General features: G+C 44.7%; 1 protein-coding gene across 1 annotated transcript in view; it reads right to left on the bottom strand.

Moving 5' to 3' along the window:
* The window catches only part of LOC118396058 (copine-8-like), a 75,931-nt gene that overhangs the window by 41,115 nt on the left and 11,848 nt on the right, over window positions 1-22,968 (bottom strand). The window contains exons 2-5 of the mRNA XM_052466293.1: window positions 16,050-16,090; window positions 7,650-7,696; window positions 7,438-7,541; window positions 4,871-4,910 (exon numbers count right to left, since the gene is read on the bottom strand). Of these exons, the coding sequence (XP_052322253.1) occupies window positions 4,871-4,910; window positions 7,438-7,541; window positions 7,650-7,696; window positions 16,050-16,090 (232 nt within the window). The remainder of the gene's footprint in view (window positions 1-4,870; window positions 4,911-7,437; window positions 7,542-7,649; window positions 7,697-16,049; window positions 16,091-22,968) is intronic.

The following is a 22,968-nucleotide window of genomic DNA, read 5'->3' as shown; positions in this document are numbered from 1 at the left end:
CACATACAGGTATTGTAACATATAGGTAACACATACAGGTATAGGTAACACATACAGGTATTGTAACATATAGATAACACATACAGGTAACATACAGGTAACACATACAGGTATTGTACCATACAGGTAACACATACAGGTAAACACATACAGGTATTGTAACATACAGGTAACACATACAGGTAAACATACAGGTAACACATACAGGTAAACATGTAGGTAACAAATACAGGTAACATATACAGGTATTGTAACATACAGGTAACACATACAGGTAACATACAGGTAACACATAGGTAACACATACAGGTAACATATAGGTAACACATACAGGTAACACATACAGGTAACATACAGGTAACACATACAGGTATTGTAACATACAGGTAACACATACAGGTAAACATACAGGTAACACATACAGGTATTGTAACATACAGGTAACATACAAGTAACACATAGGTAACACATACAGGTAACATATAGGTAACACATACAGGTAACACATACAGGTAACACACACAGGTAACACATACAGGTATTGTAACATATAGGTAACACATACAGGTAACATACAGGTAACACATACAGGTAAAACATACAGGTAACACATACAGGTATTGTAACATACAGGTAAAACATAGGTAACACATACAGGTAACATATAGGTAACATATATAGGTAACACATACAGGTAACATATAGGTAACATACAGGTAACATATAGGTAACATACAGGTATTGTAACATATAGGTAACATACAGGTAACATATAGGTAACACATACAGGTATTGTAACATACAGGTAACACATAGGTAACACATACAGGTAACACATACAGGTAAACATACAGGTAACACATAGGTAACACATACAGGTAACACATACAGGTATTGTAACATACAGGTAACACATAGGTAACACATACAGGTAACACATACAGGTATTGTAACATACAGGTAACATATACAGGTAACATATAGGTAACACAAACATTTTGTAACATATAGGTAACATATATAGGTAACACATACAGGTAACATATAGGTAACATATAGGTAACATACAGGTAACACATACAGGTAAAACATACAGGTAACACATAGGTAACACATACAGGTAACATATAGGTAACATATAGGTAACACATACAGGTATTGTAACATATAGGTAACATATATAGGTAACACATACAGGTAACATATAGGTAACACATAGGTAACACATACAGGTAACATATAGGTAACATATAGGTAACACATACAGGTAACATATAGGTAACATATATAGGTAACACACAGGTAACATATAGGTAACACATACAGGTATTGTAACATATAGGTAACACATATAGGTAACACATACAGGTATTGTAACATACAGGTAACAGGTAACACATACAGGTAACATATAGGTAACATATAGGTAACACATACAGGTATTGTAACATATAGGTAACGTATATAGGTAACACATACAGGTAACATATAGGTAACCCCCTTTAAGATTTAGATGCACTATTGTAAAGTGACTGTTCCACTGGATGTCATAAGGTGAATGCACCAATTTGTATCGCTCTGGATAAGAGCGTCTGCTAAATGACTTAAATGTAAAAATGTAAATGTCATACAGGTAACATACATAACACATACAGGTATTGTAACATACAGGTAACACATAGGTAACACATACAGGCAACATATACAGGTATTGTAACATACAGGTAACATATAGGTAACATATACAGGTGATACACACAGCAAGCCCCATCCCCCTCTCCCTGCCTCCCCCCTTGCCTCCTTCAACCAGACTGCTGTGATCAGAGAGAGGTTGTAAATTCCGGAGGAGAAGACCCTGCCTCATGGCCACACAGTATAAGAGACAGAGTGAATTTTCATAGAGAACAAAGGAATTTCTTCCACCACATTTCATGTTCCGGAGAAAGTATAAAAGATCGGTGAAGAATCCAGCTACGAACTGGTCCGTTTGTTACAACTTGGGGAAGCTTGTAACATACAGGTAAAACATACAGGTAACACATACAGGTAAAACATACAGGTAACATACAGGTAAAACATACAGGTAACATACAGGTAAAACATACAGGTAACACATACAGGTAAAACATACAGGTAACATACAGGTAAAACATACAGGTAACATACAGGTAAAACATACAGGTAACACATACAGGTAAAACATACAGGTAAAACATACAGGTAACATACAGGTAAAACATACAGGTAACATACAGGTAAAACATACAGGTAACATACAGGTAAAACATACAGGTAACACATACAGGTAAAACATACAGGTAACACATACAGGTAACACATACAGGTAAAACATACAGGTAACACATACAGGTAAAACATACAGGTAACACATACAGGTAACACATACAGGTAAAACATACAGGTAACACATACAGGTAAAACATACAGGTAACACATACAGGTAAAACATACAGGTAACACATACAGGTAACACATACAGGTAACACATACAGGTAACACATACAGGTAACACATACAGGTAACACATACAGGTAACATATACAGGTAACATACAGGTAAAACATACAGGTAACATATACAGGTAACACATACAGGTAACACATACAGGTAACACATACAGGTAACACATACAGGTAACACATACAGGTAACACATACAGGTAACACATACAGGTAACACATACAGGTAACACATACAGGTAACATACAGGTAACACATACAGGTAACACATACAGGTAACACATACAGGTAACACATACAGGTAACACATACAGGTAACATACAGGTAACACATACAGGTAACACATACAGGTAACACATACAGGTAACACATACAGGTAACATACAGGTAACATACAGGTAACACATACAGGTAACATACAGGTAACACATACAGGTAACACATACAGGTAACACATACAGGTAACACATACAGGTAACATACAGGTAAAACATACAGGTAACACATACAGGTAACACATACAGGTAACACATACAGGTAACACATACAGGTAACACATACAGGTAACATACAGGTAACACATACAGGTAACACATACAGGTAACACATACAGGTAACATACAGGTAAAACATACAGGTAACACATACAGGTAACACATACAGGTAACACATACAGGTAACACATACAGGTAACACATACAGGTAAAACATACAGGTAACACATACAGGTAACACATACAGGTAAAACATACAGGTAACACATACAGGTAACACATACAGGTAACATACAGGTAAAACATACAGGTAACACATACAGGTAACACATACAGATAACATACAGGTAACACATACAGGTAACATACAGGGAGAATCAACCCTAAAACTTTGTCCTGTAAGCGCCTCAACCATGCCCTAACCAACTGGGCCTTGGTGCCTACATGTAACTCTACATGGCTTTGACCATTTGCATAATACACAGCGCATTTGACTTTCTGGCACTTCTCTGCCAATTATGCCATGGTTGCTTGGCAACACAAGTAGAGATGGTAGTAGTGTTTGTGTGCATGGTGTTGTTTGCATGGCCTTTGGGTTGGGGCCATGAAATGAAACTAGCTGTGTGTATGAGACTGAGGAGTGAGGACTTGTAACATGCAGTGCTACTGGGCCTGGATGGCTCTGCTCTGCTTTGTGTAGAATAAATGCACTTGACAGATGAGCTGTGTTTGGTCCAGCGGGCAGAAAGCTGCTCCTAGGATCTATTCTGCCGGTCGGTGATGATCGCTCCTCCCCTCCCCGTCCCACCGTACAGTCAGAGCCTCTTGCTAAAAATGACAAAAACTATCTTCTTCTTCGGAGAGAGCTAGATAGAGAGAGAGTGAGAGTGAGAGTGAGACAGAGACAGAGACAGAGACAGAGAGAGAGAGAGAGAGAGAGAGAGAGAGAGAGAGAGAGAGAGAGAGAGAGAGAGAGTGGAAAAAAAGCCATTCCTCCTTCAGTGCAGATTTTAGAACTCCTGGGGGTCTGTGTTGTCACTAATATGATATGCAGGATGGGTTGGCCGTGGGATAAGCTTTCCACTAGAGGCAGAGAGGGGCAGGTTTGTACTGAACACAACAGACCAGCATACCTCTGGAGAATAGGCCAAGTCTTTGCTAGCCTACCAAAGCCCTAAAAACCATCAGATGTATGGTCAGGGAGTTACATGACATATTAGAAAACAACATAAAGACTAGTTAATTGTGCATTATTCTTCTCTATCCGTGAAACGTGGTCAGCGTTCCCCAGTCCAATCAGCTGGAGGTATGGAAACAATATGGCCAGGGGAAAACATCTGCTGTGATGGGTCTGCCTACCATCCCCGTCTTCGCATTGGTGGATGCTGCCAAGAGAGATATTGTACTTTTACGTGTTTTCAGTTCGCATTTATTTTTAGCGCCGTGGGTGGGCGGGCAGGCAGCTAGTATGGAGAGAATGTGGAAACGTGGACAGACACAATGGAAGCCAAGCTAACGCTGTGTGCCATATCTCCAATCCCCCACATCTGCAGTGGCGACAGGGAGCATCCAAGCGTTCTCAGTCATCATACTGAGAGTGACTCTGTGTGCTCAGTGCTTTCAGTGTTAGCCTGGGGGCTTCGAGGGGAGCTGGGGCTATTCTGCTGGATGTGTGGACGGATGGAGAGAGGAGCTCTTGATAAAGTCACGGCCACCATAGAACTACAGTGGTAGCCTAGCCAGAGACTAGCAGTTTGGTCTTAGCATCACCTGGCATCATGTCTGTGATATGGTTTGGGACTGGAAGGAGTTCCAGAGACTATCTGTATTTGTCCTATGAGAGAATTACTGAACAGACAGAGTGCTTATACAGGAGAGGAAAAAGGCAACTCACATGTTTAGACAGGTTGTCGCTTTTCGAGTCGAGGTCATACCTGGAGAGAAACAGGAAACGACACATAATAAAAAACTAGTAAAGAATATATATATTTTTTTATTAGAATTACCTTTCGTGAACTCACACTTGACTTTTTCCCCCCGTTACTAACTCTGACTTTGCTGACAGCTACTTTATTGAGTATAAATGTATATTAAAAAAAGTATGAACACTCTTAGAGAACAAATCTCGTAAGTTGAACCATGTAGGGTTCTTCAGTTTGTACCCTTCATAGAGAGTTTTAGGTAGAACCCTTTTTGGTGGTAGGTAGAAACCTATGTGGAGGGTTCTACCTACAACACTTTATGTAGGGATCTTCATAGAACCCCCTGTGAATGGTTCTATCTAGAACTCTCTATGAAGGGTTATTCTTAAAATCCTCTATGAAGGATTATACCAAGTACCCTTTCATCCTCTAACCCTCTATGAACAGTTCCACCAGCCTTTCAAAATAAATTATTTATGACAATTACAGTGACTTGTGAAAGTATTCACCCCCCTTGGCATGTTACCAATTTTGTTGCCTTATAACCAGGAATTAAAATAGATTTTTTGAGGGTTTGCATCATTTGATTTACACAACATGCCTACCACTTTGATGATGCAAAATATTTTTTCATTGTGAAACAAACATGAAATAAGACAAAAAAAACTGAAACCTTGAGTGTGCATAACTATTCACCCCCCCCCAAGTCAATACTTTGTAGAGCCAACTTTTGCAGCAATTACAATTGCAAGTCCCTTGGGATATGTCTCTATAAGCTTGGCACATCTAGCCACTGGGATTGTTGCCCATTCTTCAAAGCAAAACTTCCTTCAAGTTGGATTGGTTCCGCTGGTGTACAGCAATCTTTAAGTCATACCACAGATTCTCAATTGGATTGAGGTCTGGGCTTTGACTAGGCCCTTCCAAGACATTTAAATGTTTCCCCTTAAACCACTCGAGTGTTGCTTTATCAGTATGCTTAGGGTCATTGTCCTGCTGGAAGGTGAACCTCCGTCCCCAGTCTCAAATCTCTTGAAGACTGAAACAGGTTTCCCTCAAGAATTTCCCTGTATTTAGCTCCATTCATCATTTCTTCTATTCTGACCAGTTTCCCAGTCCCTGACCAGTTTCCCAGACAAGCAACCCACAGCATGATGCTGCCACCACAATGCTTCACTGTGGGGATGATGTTCTTGGGGTGATGAGAGTGTTAGGTTTGCGCCAGACATAGCATTTTCCTTGATGGCCAAAAAGCTAAATTTTAGTCTCATCTAACCAGATGGTTATAAACAACCAGACGATTATAAACAACCAGATATTGAAAAGAACGTAGCTTCTCCATAAAACTATAAAAACAACTTGTGTGCTGAAATGTATCCACCTGCTTTTCAAAAAGAAACCCATTGTATTCTAGTACAGTATATCCCTTCCTTAATCCATTGCTCAGGTTTTTTCACTTTGCGTGTGTGTATGCGTGCCTGTTTCTGTGCATGAGTGCACGCATGTGTGTGTGTGTGTGCCTGTAGGTGCGCCTCCGCACGTGTGTGCATGTGTGATGGTGTGTATAATTGTCTTTACAGACAAGGTGCCATGTCACAGCTGAAAGAGATGATACAGTACTATGTTGGTACAGATGTAATTCCATAAGACTAGGGAACATTGTTACGCAACCGGGCCCGTCGATGGCAGAATGAACAGGTGTACCTAATGTACTATTCGTCTTTGCCTCGGTCACTCACAAATCTTCATAAATGATTCATATAATGACAAGGGAAAAAGTACACATATATATTTGTCAGAGAGGATGCCCTCGGGCGGCTTATGTGTGTAGGGGGAAGCTGTATGTGTGAGTGTGTACGTGTGTGTATGTGTGTGCGTGCGTGCATGCGTGACGGGAGTGTGTGAGAGCGCCTCGGCAACCACTCTTTGCTGAGAGCCATTAGAGGGCCATCAGTGTAGATTGTCATACAGCCTGATGCTCACACACTGACAATAGAATCTTCTAAGCTACCAACACACACTTCATCATCCTCACTAACTCCCCCTTCCTAACCCAAACACACACACACCCTCACGCTCTGTCTCTGAAACTTAACACACACTTACTCATACTCTCTTCAACTCAACACTAAGGCAGGCACTCAGCTATACTGCGGCACGGAAACCAAACATGAAGCTGACTACATTTCCTGTGGGAAACCGTCCTCATGTTGGAGGCAAGCAGCTTGATGTTGTCACCCACGTGTTTATTTTCCAAGCTATAGCATACACTATTATTACGTTACAAAACATCTTATTAACAAGGGGAATTCATGAAGAAATGTTATCAAAATTCTTATGAATTTTTATTTATTTAAAAGGTGAACACTTACATCTCCCTTCTCTCACTTTATAAATACTTTATTCGTAACTCAACTTGTGCTTACAGACTCACACACAGCACCACTCTCTCTCAACCACGCATGCTCATGTACACACACTAACTCACCTCACTAACTCACCCTCTCTAAACAAAACACACACACACGTGCATACTCACAGGTCAAAGCGGAGATTCTGCCTCTCCTCAAAGAAGTAGTCCAGGAGGAATTTACGGACAAAGTCTGGATTCAGTGTGTTGTCTATCACCTCTGTCCGACTAAACTAGAATGAAAGAGAGAAGGAGGAACAGCCACTGGTTTGTATTGATTTAAAATGAGTGAGGCAATACTCACAGAGCCTTGGACCTTCTTCCCCCTCACCTCAACTCACCTCTCTCCATTCCCTGTTGGAGATTCCTTGAGTGTACAGCACACAAACTGTCAAGAGGAGAGGAAGAAAACAAAAGGAAAAGCCTGTGTAAAATAGCAGTTAAAACAGAGGAAACGGCAGTTAAAACAGAGGAAACAGCAGTTAAAACAGCAGTAAAAACGGAGAGGAAACAGCAGTTAAAACAGCAGTTAAAACACAGTTAGAACAGCAGTAAAAACACAGAGGAAACAGCAGTTAAAACACAGAGGAAACAGCACTCAAAACAGCAGTAAAAACACAGAGGAAACAGCACTTAAAACAGCAGTAAAAATGCAGAGGAAACAGCAGTTAAAACACAGATGAAACAGCAGTTAAAACACAGAGGGAACAGCAGTTAAAACACAGAGCAAACAGCAGTTAAACCAGCAGTTAAAACACAGAGGAAACAGCAGTTAAAACAGCAGTTAAAACACAGAGGAAACAGCAGTTAAAACAGCAGTTAAAACACAGAGGAAACAGCAGTTAAAACGGCAGTTAAAACACAGAGGAAACAGCAGTAAAAACACAGAGGAAACAGCAGTTAAAACACAGAGGAAACAGCACTCAAAACAGCAGTAAAAACACAGACTAAACAGCACTTAAAACAGCAGTAAAAACACAGAGGAAACAGCAGTTAAAACACAGGAAACAGCAGTAAAAACACAGAGGAAACAGCAGTTAAAACACAGAGGAAACAGCACTCAAAACAGCAGTAAAAACACAGAGGAAACAGCAGTAAAAACACAGAGGAAACAGCAGTAAAAACACAGAGGAAACAGCAGTAAAAACAAAGAGGAAACGGCACTTAAAACAGCAGTAAAAACACAGAGGAAACAGCAGTAAAAACACAGAGGAAACAGCAGTAAAAACAAAGAGGAAACAGCACTTAAAACACAGAGGAAAAAGCAGTAAAAACAAAGAGGAAACAGCACTTAAAACACAGAGGAAACAGCAGTTAAAACAAAGAGGAAACAGCAGTAAAAACAAAGAGGAAACAGCACTTAAAACACAGAGGAAACAGCAGTTAAAACAAAGAGGAAACAGCAGTTAAAACAGCAGTAAAAACACAGAGGAAACAGCAGTAAAAACAGCAGGGGGAAACACGGAATAAGAAATCCTGGAAGATAACATTCTATCGCCTAGGCTATGACATCATGAGAGGAAAGCTCTGTTCCTAATTAATGTAAATGTCAGTGTAACTCTGCCACCCAGGCAGAAATGAAGATTTTTCAAAGAGAAAGGACAAAAAAAGGAACAGAGTTGAAAGTGCTAAAATGCTAAGGCAGTGTTTCTGAATGCTGGTCCTGGTGACCCAAGGGGTGCACATTTTACATATTTCCCGAGCACTAACAGAGGATCAGACTCGTAATCAAGCCTTTGATGAGAATCAGTTGTGTAAGTGCTAGGGCAAAAACTGAAATGTGCACGCCTTAGGAAAACACCCTGCTAAGAGGAATCAACTCTCACGTGAATTTATATAAGAATACATATCTCTCTGGGAAGAAGAAGGGCTGGGGTGTATGTTTCAAGATTAACGACTCATGGTGTGATTGTGATAACATACAGAAACTCAAGTCCTTTTGTTCACCCGACATAGAATACCTCACAATCAAATGTCGTCTGTATTATCTCCCAATATAATTATCTTCAGTTATCGTCACAGCTGTGTATATTCCCCCTCAAGCCGATACCATAACTGTCACGCCTTGGTCTTAGTATTTTGTGTTTTCGTTAATTATTTGGTCAGGCCAGGGTGTGACATGGGTTTATTTTGTTGTATTTCGTATTGGGGTTTGTAGTATTTGGGATTGCGGCTGAGTAAGGGTGTTGTATAGGCTTGGCTGCCTGAGGCGGTTCTCAATCAGAGTCAGGTGATTCTCGTTGTCTCTGATTGGGAAACGTATTTAGGTAGCCGGGGTTTCTCTGTGTATTTCGTGGGTGATTGTTCCTGTCTCTGTGTAGTGTTCACCAGATAGGCTGTAATTAGGTTTTACGTTCCGTTTGTTGTTTTGTATTTGTATCAGTTATTTCATGTATCGCGATTGTTTCATTAATGACATGAGTAAACACCACGCTGCATTTCGGTCCGACTCTCTTTCAACAAACGAAGAACGGCGTTACAATAACGTCCCTCAAAGAACTACACTGGACTTTGTGCAAACTGGAAACCGCATATCCTGAGGCCGCATGTATTGTAGCTGGGGATTTTAACAAAGCAATTTTGGGAAAAAGGATGCCGAAGTTCCCATCTGAACGAAGAGGAATACCTATGTCAGAATGCTGTTCATTGACTATAGCTCAGCATTCAACACCTTCCAAGCTCATCATTAAGCTTGAGGCCCTGGATCTGAACCTCACCCCAGACCTTTACAAGAGCATGAAATTGACTGTTGGACCTATCATACGGTTGATGGCTTATACACCCAAATATATGGACCAAAATAAACAGCTGTGAATGTATTTTGTTTAAAAATACACACACACACACAGATTTAGTGTCCCAAAACCATCTGTTTTAATACAGTCTGGCGCAAACTACTGTAATCTGAGCCAATTCCCTCTACGGGGAGGGGTGTTAAAATGTTCAAATCAAAATACACCTCATCAGAATCAGAGGGGTCAGAGCCCCCATTCCACCTGACTGACCGTGATCACTTCCCTTGAGAGGGCTTCAATGGCCTCTGTCCATAGAATCAACAAGAGTGATTCTACTCTGCCTGCCCTCACTAGCTCTGTATGTATGCTAGCGTAAAGAGCTCTGGAGAAATGCCCATTCTCTAGTAGTTACCTCAGTGGCCAGGGCATGCATGTTTTCGTGGTCAAATAGGGTTCCAGCTGGCTGTTGTGGTTATTATTTGTGTATGTAGTGTAATGTAGTGTAATATACTGTAATGTACTGTCATGTACTGTCACGTAACGTCATGTAATGCAGTTGAGTTCAGCTGTCTGAATGTGGCTGAAATAGTCAAATCCACTCATTTGATGGGGTCTCCGAATACTTTTGGCCATATAGTGTATGTCTTCCAATGGTGTGAATGCTGTCTACATCTGAAGATTATCCCTTTTCACTAAACGCTTGAAGGTAAGGACAACAGCAGTGGTGTGGCCTAGTGGATATCACATATTGCTGTTATCTACATAGCGCATTGATGTGAATCACACGGCTGCTCTCTCATTTAGCTATTTGTGCCTTACATAATGTGGTAGTTTAAGCTGCCTATCAATCATTGTTTCTGCATCCAGTGGACAGTCAGTGACAAAATACGCTCTTGCAACAGCTGCATAGATGCGGAGCCCAGTCAATGGAATAACATTTTGAGGGAGTTCCTCCCTTCTAATCTCCATGGTATTGTGGTCCATACTGTCAACAACAAGTTACATTTAAGAAGAACACGAGAGAGGCTTTTATTGCTCAATCTAATTCCTGCTGATAAAAACAACGGACATCACATGCTCAAACTTTGCGCACTTTTGATGTACTTTTGATGTACTTAAACAGCTGCAAATTATGGAGGTATCAATGTTTCACCAACAAAACCTTAAACAATAGTCCTATAGCAAATGCAGGTTACGGCATATATTTTTCAAATTAAAAATAGCACTTTTCGGTAGTGCTCAAAATATTTCATTCCATGAGAGCAGCATTTATTTTTCAACTGGAAGCAATGAGCCCAATCAGTTGTCCATGACAACAAAATCATCAACAGAGTAGGCTAACACAGTGAGCTCCTAAAATATCAGGACAGTGGCCCTTTGACTTTTTCCACATTTTGATACGCGACAGCCTTGTTTTAAAATGGATAAAAACAAAACAAATCTTCATCAATCTACACACAATACCCCATAATGACAAAGCAAAAACACGTTTTTTTAAATATCACATTTACATACATTTTCAGACCCTTTACTCAGTACTTTGTTGAAGCACCTTTGACAGTGATTACAGCCTCTAGTCTTCTTGGGTATGATGCTACAAGCTTGGCACACCTGTATTTGGAGAGTTTCTCCCATTTTTCTCTGCAGATCCTCTCAAGCTCTGTCAGGTTGGATGGGGACTGTCCTTGCACAGCTATTTTCAGGTCTCTCCAGAGATGTTCGATCGGGTTCCAGGCTCTGGCTGGGCCACTCCAGGACATTCAGAGACTTGTCCCGAAGCCCCTCCTGCATGGTCTTGGTTGTGTGCTTAGGGTCGTTGTCCTGTTGGAAGGTGAAACTTCGCCCCAGTCTGAGATCATGAGCAATCTGGAGAAGGATTTCATCAAGGATCTCTCTGTTCTTTGCTGCGTTCATCTTTCCCTCGATCCTGACTAGTCGCACAGTCCCTGCCACTAAAAAACATCCCCACAGCATGATGCTGCCACCACCATGCTTCACCGTAGGGATGGTGCCAGGTTTCCTCCAGATGTGACACTTGGCATTCAGGCCAAAGAGTTCAATCTTGGTTTCATCAGACCAGAGAATATTGTGGTCTTAGAGTACTTTAGGGGTCCTTTGGCAAATTCTAAGAGGGCTGTCATGTACCTTTTACTGAGGAGTGGCTTCCGTCTGGCCACTCTACCATAAAGACCTGATTGGTGGTGTGCTGAAGAGATGTTGGTCCTTCTGGAAGGTTCTCTCATCTCCACAGTAGAACTATGGAGCCCTGTCAGTGATCATTGGGTTCTTGGTCACCTCCCTGACCAAGACCCTTCTCCACCGATTGCTCAGTTTGGCCAGGCGGCCAGCTCTAGGAAGAGTCTTGGTGGTTCCAAACTTCTTACATTTAAGAATGATGGAGGCCATTATATTATTGGGGACCTTCAATGCTGCAAAAATGTTTTGGTACCCTTGTCCAGATCTATTTCTCGACACAATCTTGTCTCGGAACTCTACAGACAATTCCTTCGACTCATAGCTTGGTTTTTGCTCTGACATGCACTGTCATCTGTAGGACCTTATATAGACAGGTGTGTGCCTTTCCAAATCATGTCCAATTAATTGAATTTACCACAGGTGGACTCCAATGAAGTTGTCGAAACATCTCAAGGATGATCAATGGAAACAGGACACACCTGAGCTAAATTTAGAGTCTCACAGCAAAGTGTCTGAATACCTACATTTTATTTTTAATACATTTGAAAAAAATTCAAAAAACCTGTTTTGGCTTTGTCATTATGGGGTATTGGGTATAGATTGATGGGGAACATTTTTTATTTCTGAATGCACTGTAGTTAAAACCACATACCTGCATACAAAAGAAAATACACTTGTAGAGCACAAATATGTCCTGCCAGTCATCGCCTCTTTCTACAACAGACACACAATACAAAGGACTGGGTTCAGTCAAGGAGCTAACCATCGTTTGCACATAAATCAAATCAAATCTCAAATCAAATGTTATTTGTCACATACACATGGTTAGCAGATGTTAATGCGAGTGTAGCGAAATGCTTGTGCTTCTAGTTCCGACAATGCAGTGATAACCAACAAGTAATCTAACTAACAATAAGGGGATAAAGAATATGTACATAAGGATATATGAATGAGTGATGGTACAGGGCAGCATACAGTAGATGGTATCGAGTACAGTATATACATATGAGATGAGTATGTAGACAAAGTAAACAAAGTGGCATAGTTAAAGTGGCTAGTGATACATGTATTACATAAGGATGCAGTCGATGATATAGAGTACAGTATATACGTATGCATATGAGATTAATAATGTAGGGTAAGTAACATTATATAAGGTAGCATTGTTTAAAGTGTCTAGTGATATATTTACATCATTTCCCATCAATTCCCATTATTAAAGTGGCTGGAGTTGGGTCAGTGTCAATGACAGTGTGTTGGCAGCAGCCACTCAATGTTAGTGGTGGCTGTTTAACGGTCTGATGGCCTTGAGATAGAAGCTGTTTTTCAGTCTCTCGGTCCCAGCTTTGATGCACCTGTACTGACCTCGCCTTCTGGATGATAGCGGGGTGAACAGGCAATGGCTCGGGTGGTTGATGTCCTTGATGATCTTTATGGCCTTCCTGTAACATCGGGTGGTGTAGGTGTCCTGGAGGGCAGGTAGTTTGCCCCCGGTGATGCGTTGTGCAGACCTCACTACCCTCTGGAGAGCCTTACGGTTGAGGGCGGAGCAGTTGCCGTACCAGGCGGTGATACAGCCCGCCAGGATGCTCTCGATTGTGCATCCAATACGTTAGCTAGCTAGTAACCACATGTTGAATTCAGAACTGTAAATAAACTCTAAATATCTAAATATCCAACATTTTTCATGAACAAAACACTGTGTGTCATGACTTTGTGATTAAAGGAATCTAACTTTTGTGAAGATGACAGAAAAAGCGTCCCTACCTCTCATAGTGCATCAGAATGGTTTGAGCATGAGCAGATAGGACAAAACGCAAGTACACACTCCCCGATTCCCAGGATGCCGGCATGCATAATAACAAATCAGCATACTATATTAATATATGAACCTGGTGAAATTCACAAAGTATTTTATCAAATGTTACACTACTGGGATTACGGGGTAATCCTGAATGAATTGTGAATAATGATGAGTGAGAAAGTTACAGGGTCATAAATATCACCCCCCCCCCCAAAATGCTGACCTCCCCTGATATTGTAATGACGAGAGGTTAGCATGTCTTGGGGGTATGATATTAGTGGGTCTGTAACTTTCTCACTCAAGCCTACATAACCAACCCATAAAGTAAACTGCAACATCCATTTATGGCCAGCTATGTAAACTCTAACATTGATTTATATGGTATTATAAACTGGGTGGTTCGAGCCCTGAATGCTGATTGGCTGAAGGCCGTGGTATATTAGACTGTATACCATGGTTATGACAAAACATGAATTTGTAATGCTCTAATTAGGTTGGTAAGCAGTTTATAACAGCAATAAGGCACATCAGGGGTGGTATATGGCCAATATACCAATGCTAAGGGCTGTATCCAGGCACTCCGCGTTGCGTGGTGCATAAGTGCATATATTGGCCATTTACCACAACCCCTCGTGCCTTATTGCTTAAAAAGATGTCGTTCAATTGGTAATTTACATTTTTGTCTTCTTTGTATGCTTCTTAAGAGAAAGTAATCTAAAAGTAACTGAAAGTAATTAGATTACGTTACTGAGTTTGGATAATCCAAAAGTTAGGTTACTCGTGACAATTTTGGACAAGTAACTAGTAACTGTAACAGATTACATTTAGTAAGTAGCCTACCCAACCCGGTGTGCATGTGTTTGTGTGTGTATTTGTGACTGTGTGTGTGTGTGTGTGTGTGTGTGTGTGTGTGTGTGTGTGTGTGTGTGTGTGTGTGTGTGTGTGTGTGTGTGTGTGTGTGTGTGTGTGTGTGTGTGTGTGTGTGTGTGTGTGTGTGTGTGTGTGTGTGTGTGTGTGTGTGTGTGTGTGTGTGTGTGTGTGTGTGTGTGTTGGGCCCCCTTGCTTGCAGTGCAGTGCTGAGGAGGTATAATGCTGTGTGACTGGGGTCAGTACCGTCAGCACATCAGAGACATGGACACAGCACAAGCACCTCCTTGGATAAACATGCTACAGCCTCCAGCCAGCCAGCCAGCCAGCCTCCTGCCAGCCAGCCAGCCAGCCAGCCAGCCAGCCAGCCAGCCAGCCAGCCAGCCAGCCAGCCTCCAGCCAGCCCAGCCAGCCAGCCTCAAGCCAGACAGCCAGCCAGCCATCAGCAAGCCAGCCAGCCACCCACCCACCCAGCCAGCCAGCCAGCCAGCCAGCCAGCCAGCCAGCCTCCAGCCAACCAGCCTCCAGCCAGTCAGCTAGCCTCCAGCCAGCCAGCTGCCCAGCCAGCCTCTAGCAAGCCAACCAGCCAGTAGGCCTCTCGGATCAGAGTCCTCCCTCCTTACTAGTGCTGAGTCTGACCACATCTCCTTCAGAGGGCTAAATGTCCTAATTTTAAGGATGTACTTATCTACACACCACAGACCACAGACCACAGACATCCCTTTATCTCTATGACAGATATGGCTGGTTAAGGTGAGGCAAAAATCCAGAAACATGACTAAAATGTCATGATTTTGAAGATTTCTAGAATCAGCAGGGAATAAGCAGCAGAGGAATCCTATGGCTGGTGTACACGAGGACAGACTGTTTCTGCTCAGTCAAGTAGAGCCAGAGTTGAGATTACAATGACAAATACGACATCTGGTATATGCAAATGCACACTGATTCACAGGGGGAAGAGAGAGGGCCAGAGAAAACAAGAGAGAATAAGAGTGTGTGTGTGTGTGTGTGTGTGTGTGTGTGTGTGTGTGTGTGTGTGTGTGTGTGTGTGTGTGTGTGTGTGTGTGTGTGTGTGTGTGTGTGTGTGTGTGTGTGTGTGTGTGTGTGTGTGTGTGTGTGTGTATAATAGACAATCTTACTTGGGTCTGATTTGGAGAATGTGTCTCTGTCCAGGAGATTTCTGTAAAACAAGAAAGCAAAGCAACCAGCCATTATTCGTTGTGAAAGATTTTATCTGTATTAGGGGGAACAGGCCTCCCGGGTGGCGCAGTGGTTAAGGGGCGCTGTACTGCAGCGCCAGCTGTGCCATCAGAGACTCTGGGTTCGCGCCCAGGCTCTGTCGTAACCGGGAGGTCTGTGGGGCGAAGCACAATTTGCCTAGCGTCGTCCGGGTTAGGGAGGTCTTGGCTGGTAGGGATATCCTTGTCTCATCGCACACCAGCGACACCTGTGGCGGGCCGGGCGCAGTGCACGCTAACCAAGGTTGCCAGGTGCACGGTGTTTCCTCCGACACATTGGTGCGGCTGGCTTCTGGGTTGGATGCGCGCTCTGTTAAGAAACAGTGCGGATTGGTTGGGTTGTGTATCGGAGGACGCATGACTTTCAACCTTCGTCTCTCCCGAGCCGTACGGGAGTTGGAGTGATGAGACAAGATAGTAGCTACTAAAAAACAATTGGAAACCATGACATTGGGGAGAAAAAGGGGTAAAATTCAACAACAACAAAAAATAAATGGAGGAGAAACGGAGGGGAGGAGCCTCTGGCAGACTTGGTAAAGATACATTCACTATATATTCTGCTGTTCTATTGTCAGATGGGAAAAAGAACTTTGTTGGTTGTTTGCAGTAACTTCTTTGTTGTTGCAATATCCCAATGAAGGATTCCATATTTAAATGAGTTATTTTAAATATGTTATTAGGTAGTTATATAGTCATTATTATGTACCCTAACTACCATTTTACCAAGTGATTTCTCCATTCATCCAGTACAGCCTTTGCCATTTCGAGAGAAAAAAAAATCTATATATATGTATGTATGTATGTATGTTTTTTTGACACTCCTTTGGTAGAGACTAAAGATGTAATCACATTTCATCATACAAGAAGAGTTATAATGCACTGAAGAGACAAGTCCCATTTCCTACCAGATGCTCCAAGCCAGTGAGGTACCCCACCGTTAACAAGCAGGGGGCCAGATTACATATGCACACCACCACACCACCACACCACCACACCACCACACCACCACACCACCACACCACCACACCACCACAACACCACACCACCACACCACCACACCACCACACCACCACACCACCACACCACCACACCACCACACCACCACAACACCACACCACCACACCACCACACCACCACACCACCACACCACCACAACACCACACCACCACACCACCACACCACCACACCACCACAACACCACAACACCACACCACCACACCACCACAACACCACACCACCACACCACCACACCACCACAACACCACAACACCACACCACCACAACACCACAACACCACAACACCACACCACCACACCACCACACCACCACAACACCACAACACCACACCACCACACCACCACACCAAACCACCACCACACCACCACACCACCACACCACCACACCACCACACCACCACACCACCACACCACCACACCAACACCACACCACCACACCACCACAACACCACACCACCACAACACCACACCACCACACCACCACACCACCACAACACCACACCACCACACCACCACACCACCACACCACCACACCACCACACCACACCACACCACCACACCACCACAACACCACACCACCACAACACCACACCACCACACACCACCACAACACCACACACCACACCACCACAACACCACACCACCACAACACCACACCACCACAACACCACACCACCACACCAACACCACACCACCACACCACCACACCACCACAACACCACACCACCACAACACCACACCACCACACCACCATACCACCACACACCACACCACCACACCACCACACCACCACACCACAACACCACCACAACACCACACCACCACACCACCACCACACTACCACACCACCACACACCACCACAACACCACACCACCACACCACCACACCACCACACCACCATACCACCACACCACCACACCACCACACCACCACACCACCACACCACCACACCACCATACCACCACACCACCACACCACCACAACACCACCACCACACCACAACACCACAACACCACACCACCACACCACCACACCACCACACCACCACACCACCACACCACCACACCACCACACCACCACACCACCACACCACCACACCACCACAACACCACACCACCACCACACCACCACACCACCACACCACCACACCACACCACCACAACACCACACCACCACACCACCACACCACCACACCACCACACCACCACACCACCACACCACCACACCACCACACCACCACAACACCATACCACCACACCACACCACCACAACACCACACCACCACACCACCACACCACCACAACACCACCCACCACAACACCACAACACCACACCACCACACCACCACACCACCACACCACCACACCACCACACCACCACAACACCACACCACCACACCACCACACCACCACACCACCACACCACCACAACACCACACCACCACACCACCACACCACCACACCACCACACCACCACACCGCAACACCGCAACACCACAACACCACACCACCACACCACCACACCACCGCACCACAACACCACCGCACCACCACACCACAACACCACCGCACCACCGCACCACCGCACCACAACACCACAACACACCACAACACCACACCACCACAACACCACAACACCACCGCAACACCACACCACCACACCACAACACCACAACACCACCGCAACACCACAGCACCACACCACCGCAACACCGCACCGCAACACCGCACCGCAACACCGCACCACACCACACCACATCATCACCACACCACACCACACCACCAAAACAACACTGCAACACCATACCACAACACCGCAACACCACATCACAACACCACCACAACACCATGCTATGTGCCACCCCGACACACAACATCAGTTGCACAGTGGGAGAGGTGTCCCAGTATGCCTCGTTAGCAGTGTTTGTGTGTGTAATACGTTAGCAGTGTTTGTGTGTGTAATACGTTAGCAGTGTTTGTGTGTGTAATACGTTAGCAGCAGCAGGAGAGGGGATCTGTTACTCTGTTTAATTTCTAACAGCACTGTATGCCACAATGTGCTGCACCGGGTGGTGAGTCCAGGTCAAACACAGAAAAGAGCCTGAGAAAACCCAAAACCGCTCACAACTTGAATTCCTGCCAGATAATACATTAAACTCCATCAACCTTTCATGCTCTGTTTTGTTGAAGCTCTGAGCTGTGAAACTCTGACTTATTTAAGAGACTAGAAGAAAAATAGTTGTCCATCAGGCAGGCATCTACAGACCACTAGACACGCAGAGAGACAGAGAGAGAGAGAGAGAGGGCGAGAAATAGGGAGAGAGGGGGTTTGGCTTTCGCGATCATGCTAGCCAGGGGGGCACCGCACAGCATTAGTTTTGTGACAAGGCAGCCAAGTGCAGCAAGCGTCTTTGGGCGTTGATCGTTAGTGATGTATCTAGATCAGCCACCCATGTTGTGCTGATCCCAGCCTACCCCAGATGGTATCACACTATGTCTGTCTGGCTGACTGCTGCATGCCTCTGTCAGAGCAGAGCTACACTAGCCAATTAGTTGGCTGAAACCATATAGAAGTGATAATAAGAGATAGAATTGGGCTGTTCACATCAAATGTGTGTAACGAGTGGAGAGTGGAGATGAGTGGAGAGTGGAGACGACTGGAGAGTGGAGACGAGTGGAGAGTGGAGATGACTGGAGAGTGGAGACGAGTGGAGAGTGGAGATGAGTGGAGAGTGGAGATGAGTGGAGAGTGGAGACGACTGGAGAGTGGAGACGACTGGAGAGTGGAGATGAGTGGAGAGTGGAGACGACTGGAGAGTGGAGACGACTGGAGAGTGGAGACGACTGGAGAGTGGGGACGAGTGGAGAATGGAGATGAGTGGAGAGTGGAGACGACTGGAGAGTGGAGACGAGTGGAGAATGGAGATGACTGGAGAGTGGAGACGACTGGAGAGTGGAGACGAGTGGAGAATGGAGATGACTGGAGAGTGGAGATGAGTGGAGAATGGAGATGACTGGAGAGTGGAGACGACTGGAGAGTGGAGACGAGTGGAGAATGGAGATGACTGGAGAGTGGAGATGAGTGGAGAGTGGAGACGACTGGAGAGTGGAGACGAGTGGAGAATGGAGATGACTGGAGAGTGGAGACGACTGGAGAGTGGAGACGAGTGGAGAGTGGAGACGACTGGAGAGTGGAGACGACTGGAGAGTGGAGACGAGTGGAGAGTGGAGATGACTGGAGAGTGGAGACGAGTGGAGAGTGGAGACGAGTGGAGAGTGGAGACGACTGGAGAGTGGAGACGAGTGGAGAGTGGAGACGACTGGAGAGTGGAGACGACTGGAGAGTGGAGACGACTGGAGAGTGGAGACGACTGGAGAGTGGAGACGACCGGAGAGTGGAGATGTGTGATGGGAGAGGTCTGTGATGGTAGAGGTCTGTGATGGGAGAGGTGTGTGATGGGAGAGGTGTGTGATGGTAGAGGTCTGTGATGGTAGAGGTCTGTGATGGGAGAGGTCTGTGATGGGAGAGGTCTGTGATGGTAGAGGTCTGTGATGGGAGAGGTGTGTGATGGGAGAGGTGTGTGATGGTAGAGGTCTGTGATGGGAGAGGTCTGTGATGGTAGAGGTCTGTGATGAGAGAGGTGTGTGATGGGAGAGGTGTGTGATGGGAGAGGTGTGTGATGGGAGAGGTGTGTGATGGGAGAGGTCTGTGATGGGAGAGGTGTGTGATGGGAGAGGTGTGTGATGGGAGAGGTCTGTGATGGGAGAGGTGTGTGATGGGAGAGGTGTGTGATGGTAGAGGTCTGTGATGGGAGTGTTGTGTGATGGGAGAGGTCTGTGATGGGAGAGTGGTGTGATTGGTAAAGGTGTGTGATGGTAGAGGTGTGTGATGGTAGAGGTCTGTGATGGGAGAGGTGTGTGATGGTAGAGGTCTGTGATGGGAGAGGTGTGTGATGGTAGAGGTCTGTGATGGGAGAGGTGTGTGATGGTAGAGGTCTGTGATGGGAGAGGTGTGTGATGGTAGAGGCCTGTGATGGGAGAGGTGTGTGATGGGAGAGGTGTGTGATGGGAGAGGTGTGTGATGGTAGAGGTCTGTGATGGGAGAGGTGTGTGATGGGAGAGGTGTGTGATGGGAGAGGTCTGTGATGGGAGAGGTGTGTGATGGGAGAGGTGTGTGATGGTAGAGGTCTGTGATGGGAGTGTTGTGTGATGGGAGAGGTCTGTGATGGGAGAGTGGTGTGATTGGTAAAGGTGTGTGATGGTAGAGGTGTGTGATGGTAGAGGTCTGTGATGGGAGAGGTGTGTGATGGTAGAGGTCTGTGATGGGAGAGGTGTGTGATGGTAGAGGTCTGTGATGGGAGAGGTGTGTGATGGTAGAGGTCTGTGATGGGAGAGGTGTGTGATGGTAGAGGCCTGTGATGGGAGAGGTGTGTGATGGTAGAGGTCTGTGATGGGAGAGGTGTGTGATGGTAGAGGTCTGTGATGGTAAAGGTGTGTGATGGTCGAGGTCTGTGATGGGAAAGGTGCGTGATGGGAGAGGTCTGTGATGGGAGTGGTGTGTGATGGTAGAGGTGTGTGGGAGAGAGGTGTTGGAGGGAGAGCGAGAGAGAGAAAGGGGAGAGAGAGGGAGGGGGAGAGAGAGAGAGGGGGAGAGAGAGAAAGGGGGAGAGAGAGAGAGAGAGGGGGAGAGAGAGAGAGGGGGAGAGAGAGAGAGAGGAGAGAGAGAGAGAGAGAGAGAGAGAGAGAGAGAGAGAGAGAGAGAGAGAGAGAGAGAGAGAGAGAGAGAGTGAGAGAGAGAGAGAGAGTGTGTGAACTCCTCTGTTCCAGCTGCTTCACGTGTGCCCAAGGCCAGTGGCCTCTCTCTGACTGTTCATTCAGGGGAAATATTTTTAAAAGCCCTTCCTTCCCCCCACAAACCACAGGCAGTCCAGGAATTTCAGGTGGGCCGCACAGAGTGACTCCTCGCCGTTCATCAAACATTTACGAGCACAGTAAAACTAGCATGACATCAGAATTACATTTGAAATTCCACCACTTACATCATGCAGCAGTCACCTATTCAATTCTACAAGCCATTCCCAAAGTCAGACTAAAGTTATGTAATTTGAGGGGGACAACTTCCACCTGAGATGACACTGGAGATCAGACTAGCATGAACACACAGTATTCCCAAAAAAGGGCAGCATAAAATATTATTACCTTTAGAGGTTGAGAAGAAAACAAAAAAGGAAAGCAAGCCCAAGAATGTTCTAGAGCAGTAGAACTAGAGCACTAGAAGACTAGAAATAGAATCCCAGAACCAGAGCACTAGAGATAGAACACTAGAACTAGAACGCAAGAACTAGAACACTAGAACACCAGAACAAGAAAACTAGAACCAGAGCACTAGAACTAGAACATAACACTAGAACTAGACCAGTAGGACAAGGGAGATAGTACTGGAAAACTAGATCTAGAGCACTATAACTAGAACACTAGAAGTAGAACACTAGAAATAGAGGAGGAAAACCAGTGCACTAGTACTAGAACACTAGATCTAGGGCACTATAACTAAAATACAATAACTGGAGCACTAGAAATAGAACACTAGAACTAGAACACTGGACATAGAACACTAGAACTAGAGTACTAGAACACTAGAACTAGAGCACAAGAATGAGAACACTAGAACCAGAGCCCTAGAACACTAGAACTACCTAGAACTAGAGCACTAGAACTAGATGTATAACACAAGATCAAGAACACTAAAACACTATAACTAGTGCACTAGATATAGAACACTAGATCACAATAACTAGAACACT

Source organism: Oncorhynchus keta, chromosome 17 (genome assembly GCF_023373465.1).
Source record: "Oncorhynchus keta strain PuntledgeMale-10-30-2019 chromosome 17, Oket_V2, whole genome shotgun sequence".
Lineage (NCBI taxonomy): Eukaryota > Metazoa > Chordata > Actinopteri > Salmoniformes > Salmonidae > Oncorhynchus > Oncorhynchus keta.
This window is presented reverse-complemented; position numbering and strand designations above follow the sequence as displayed.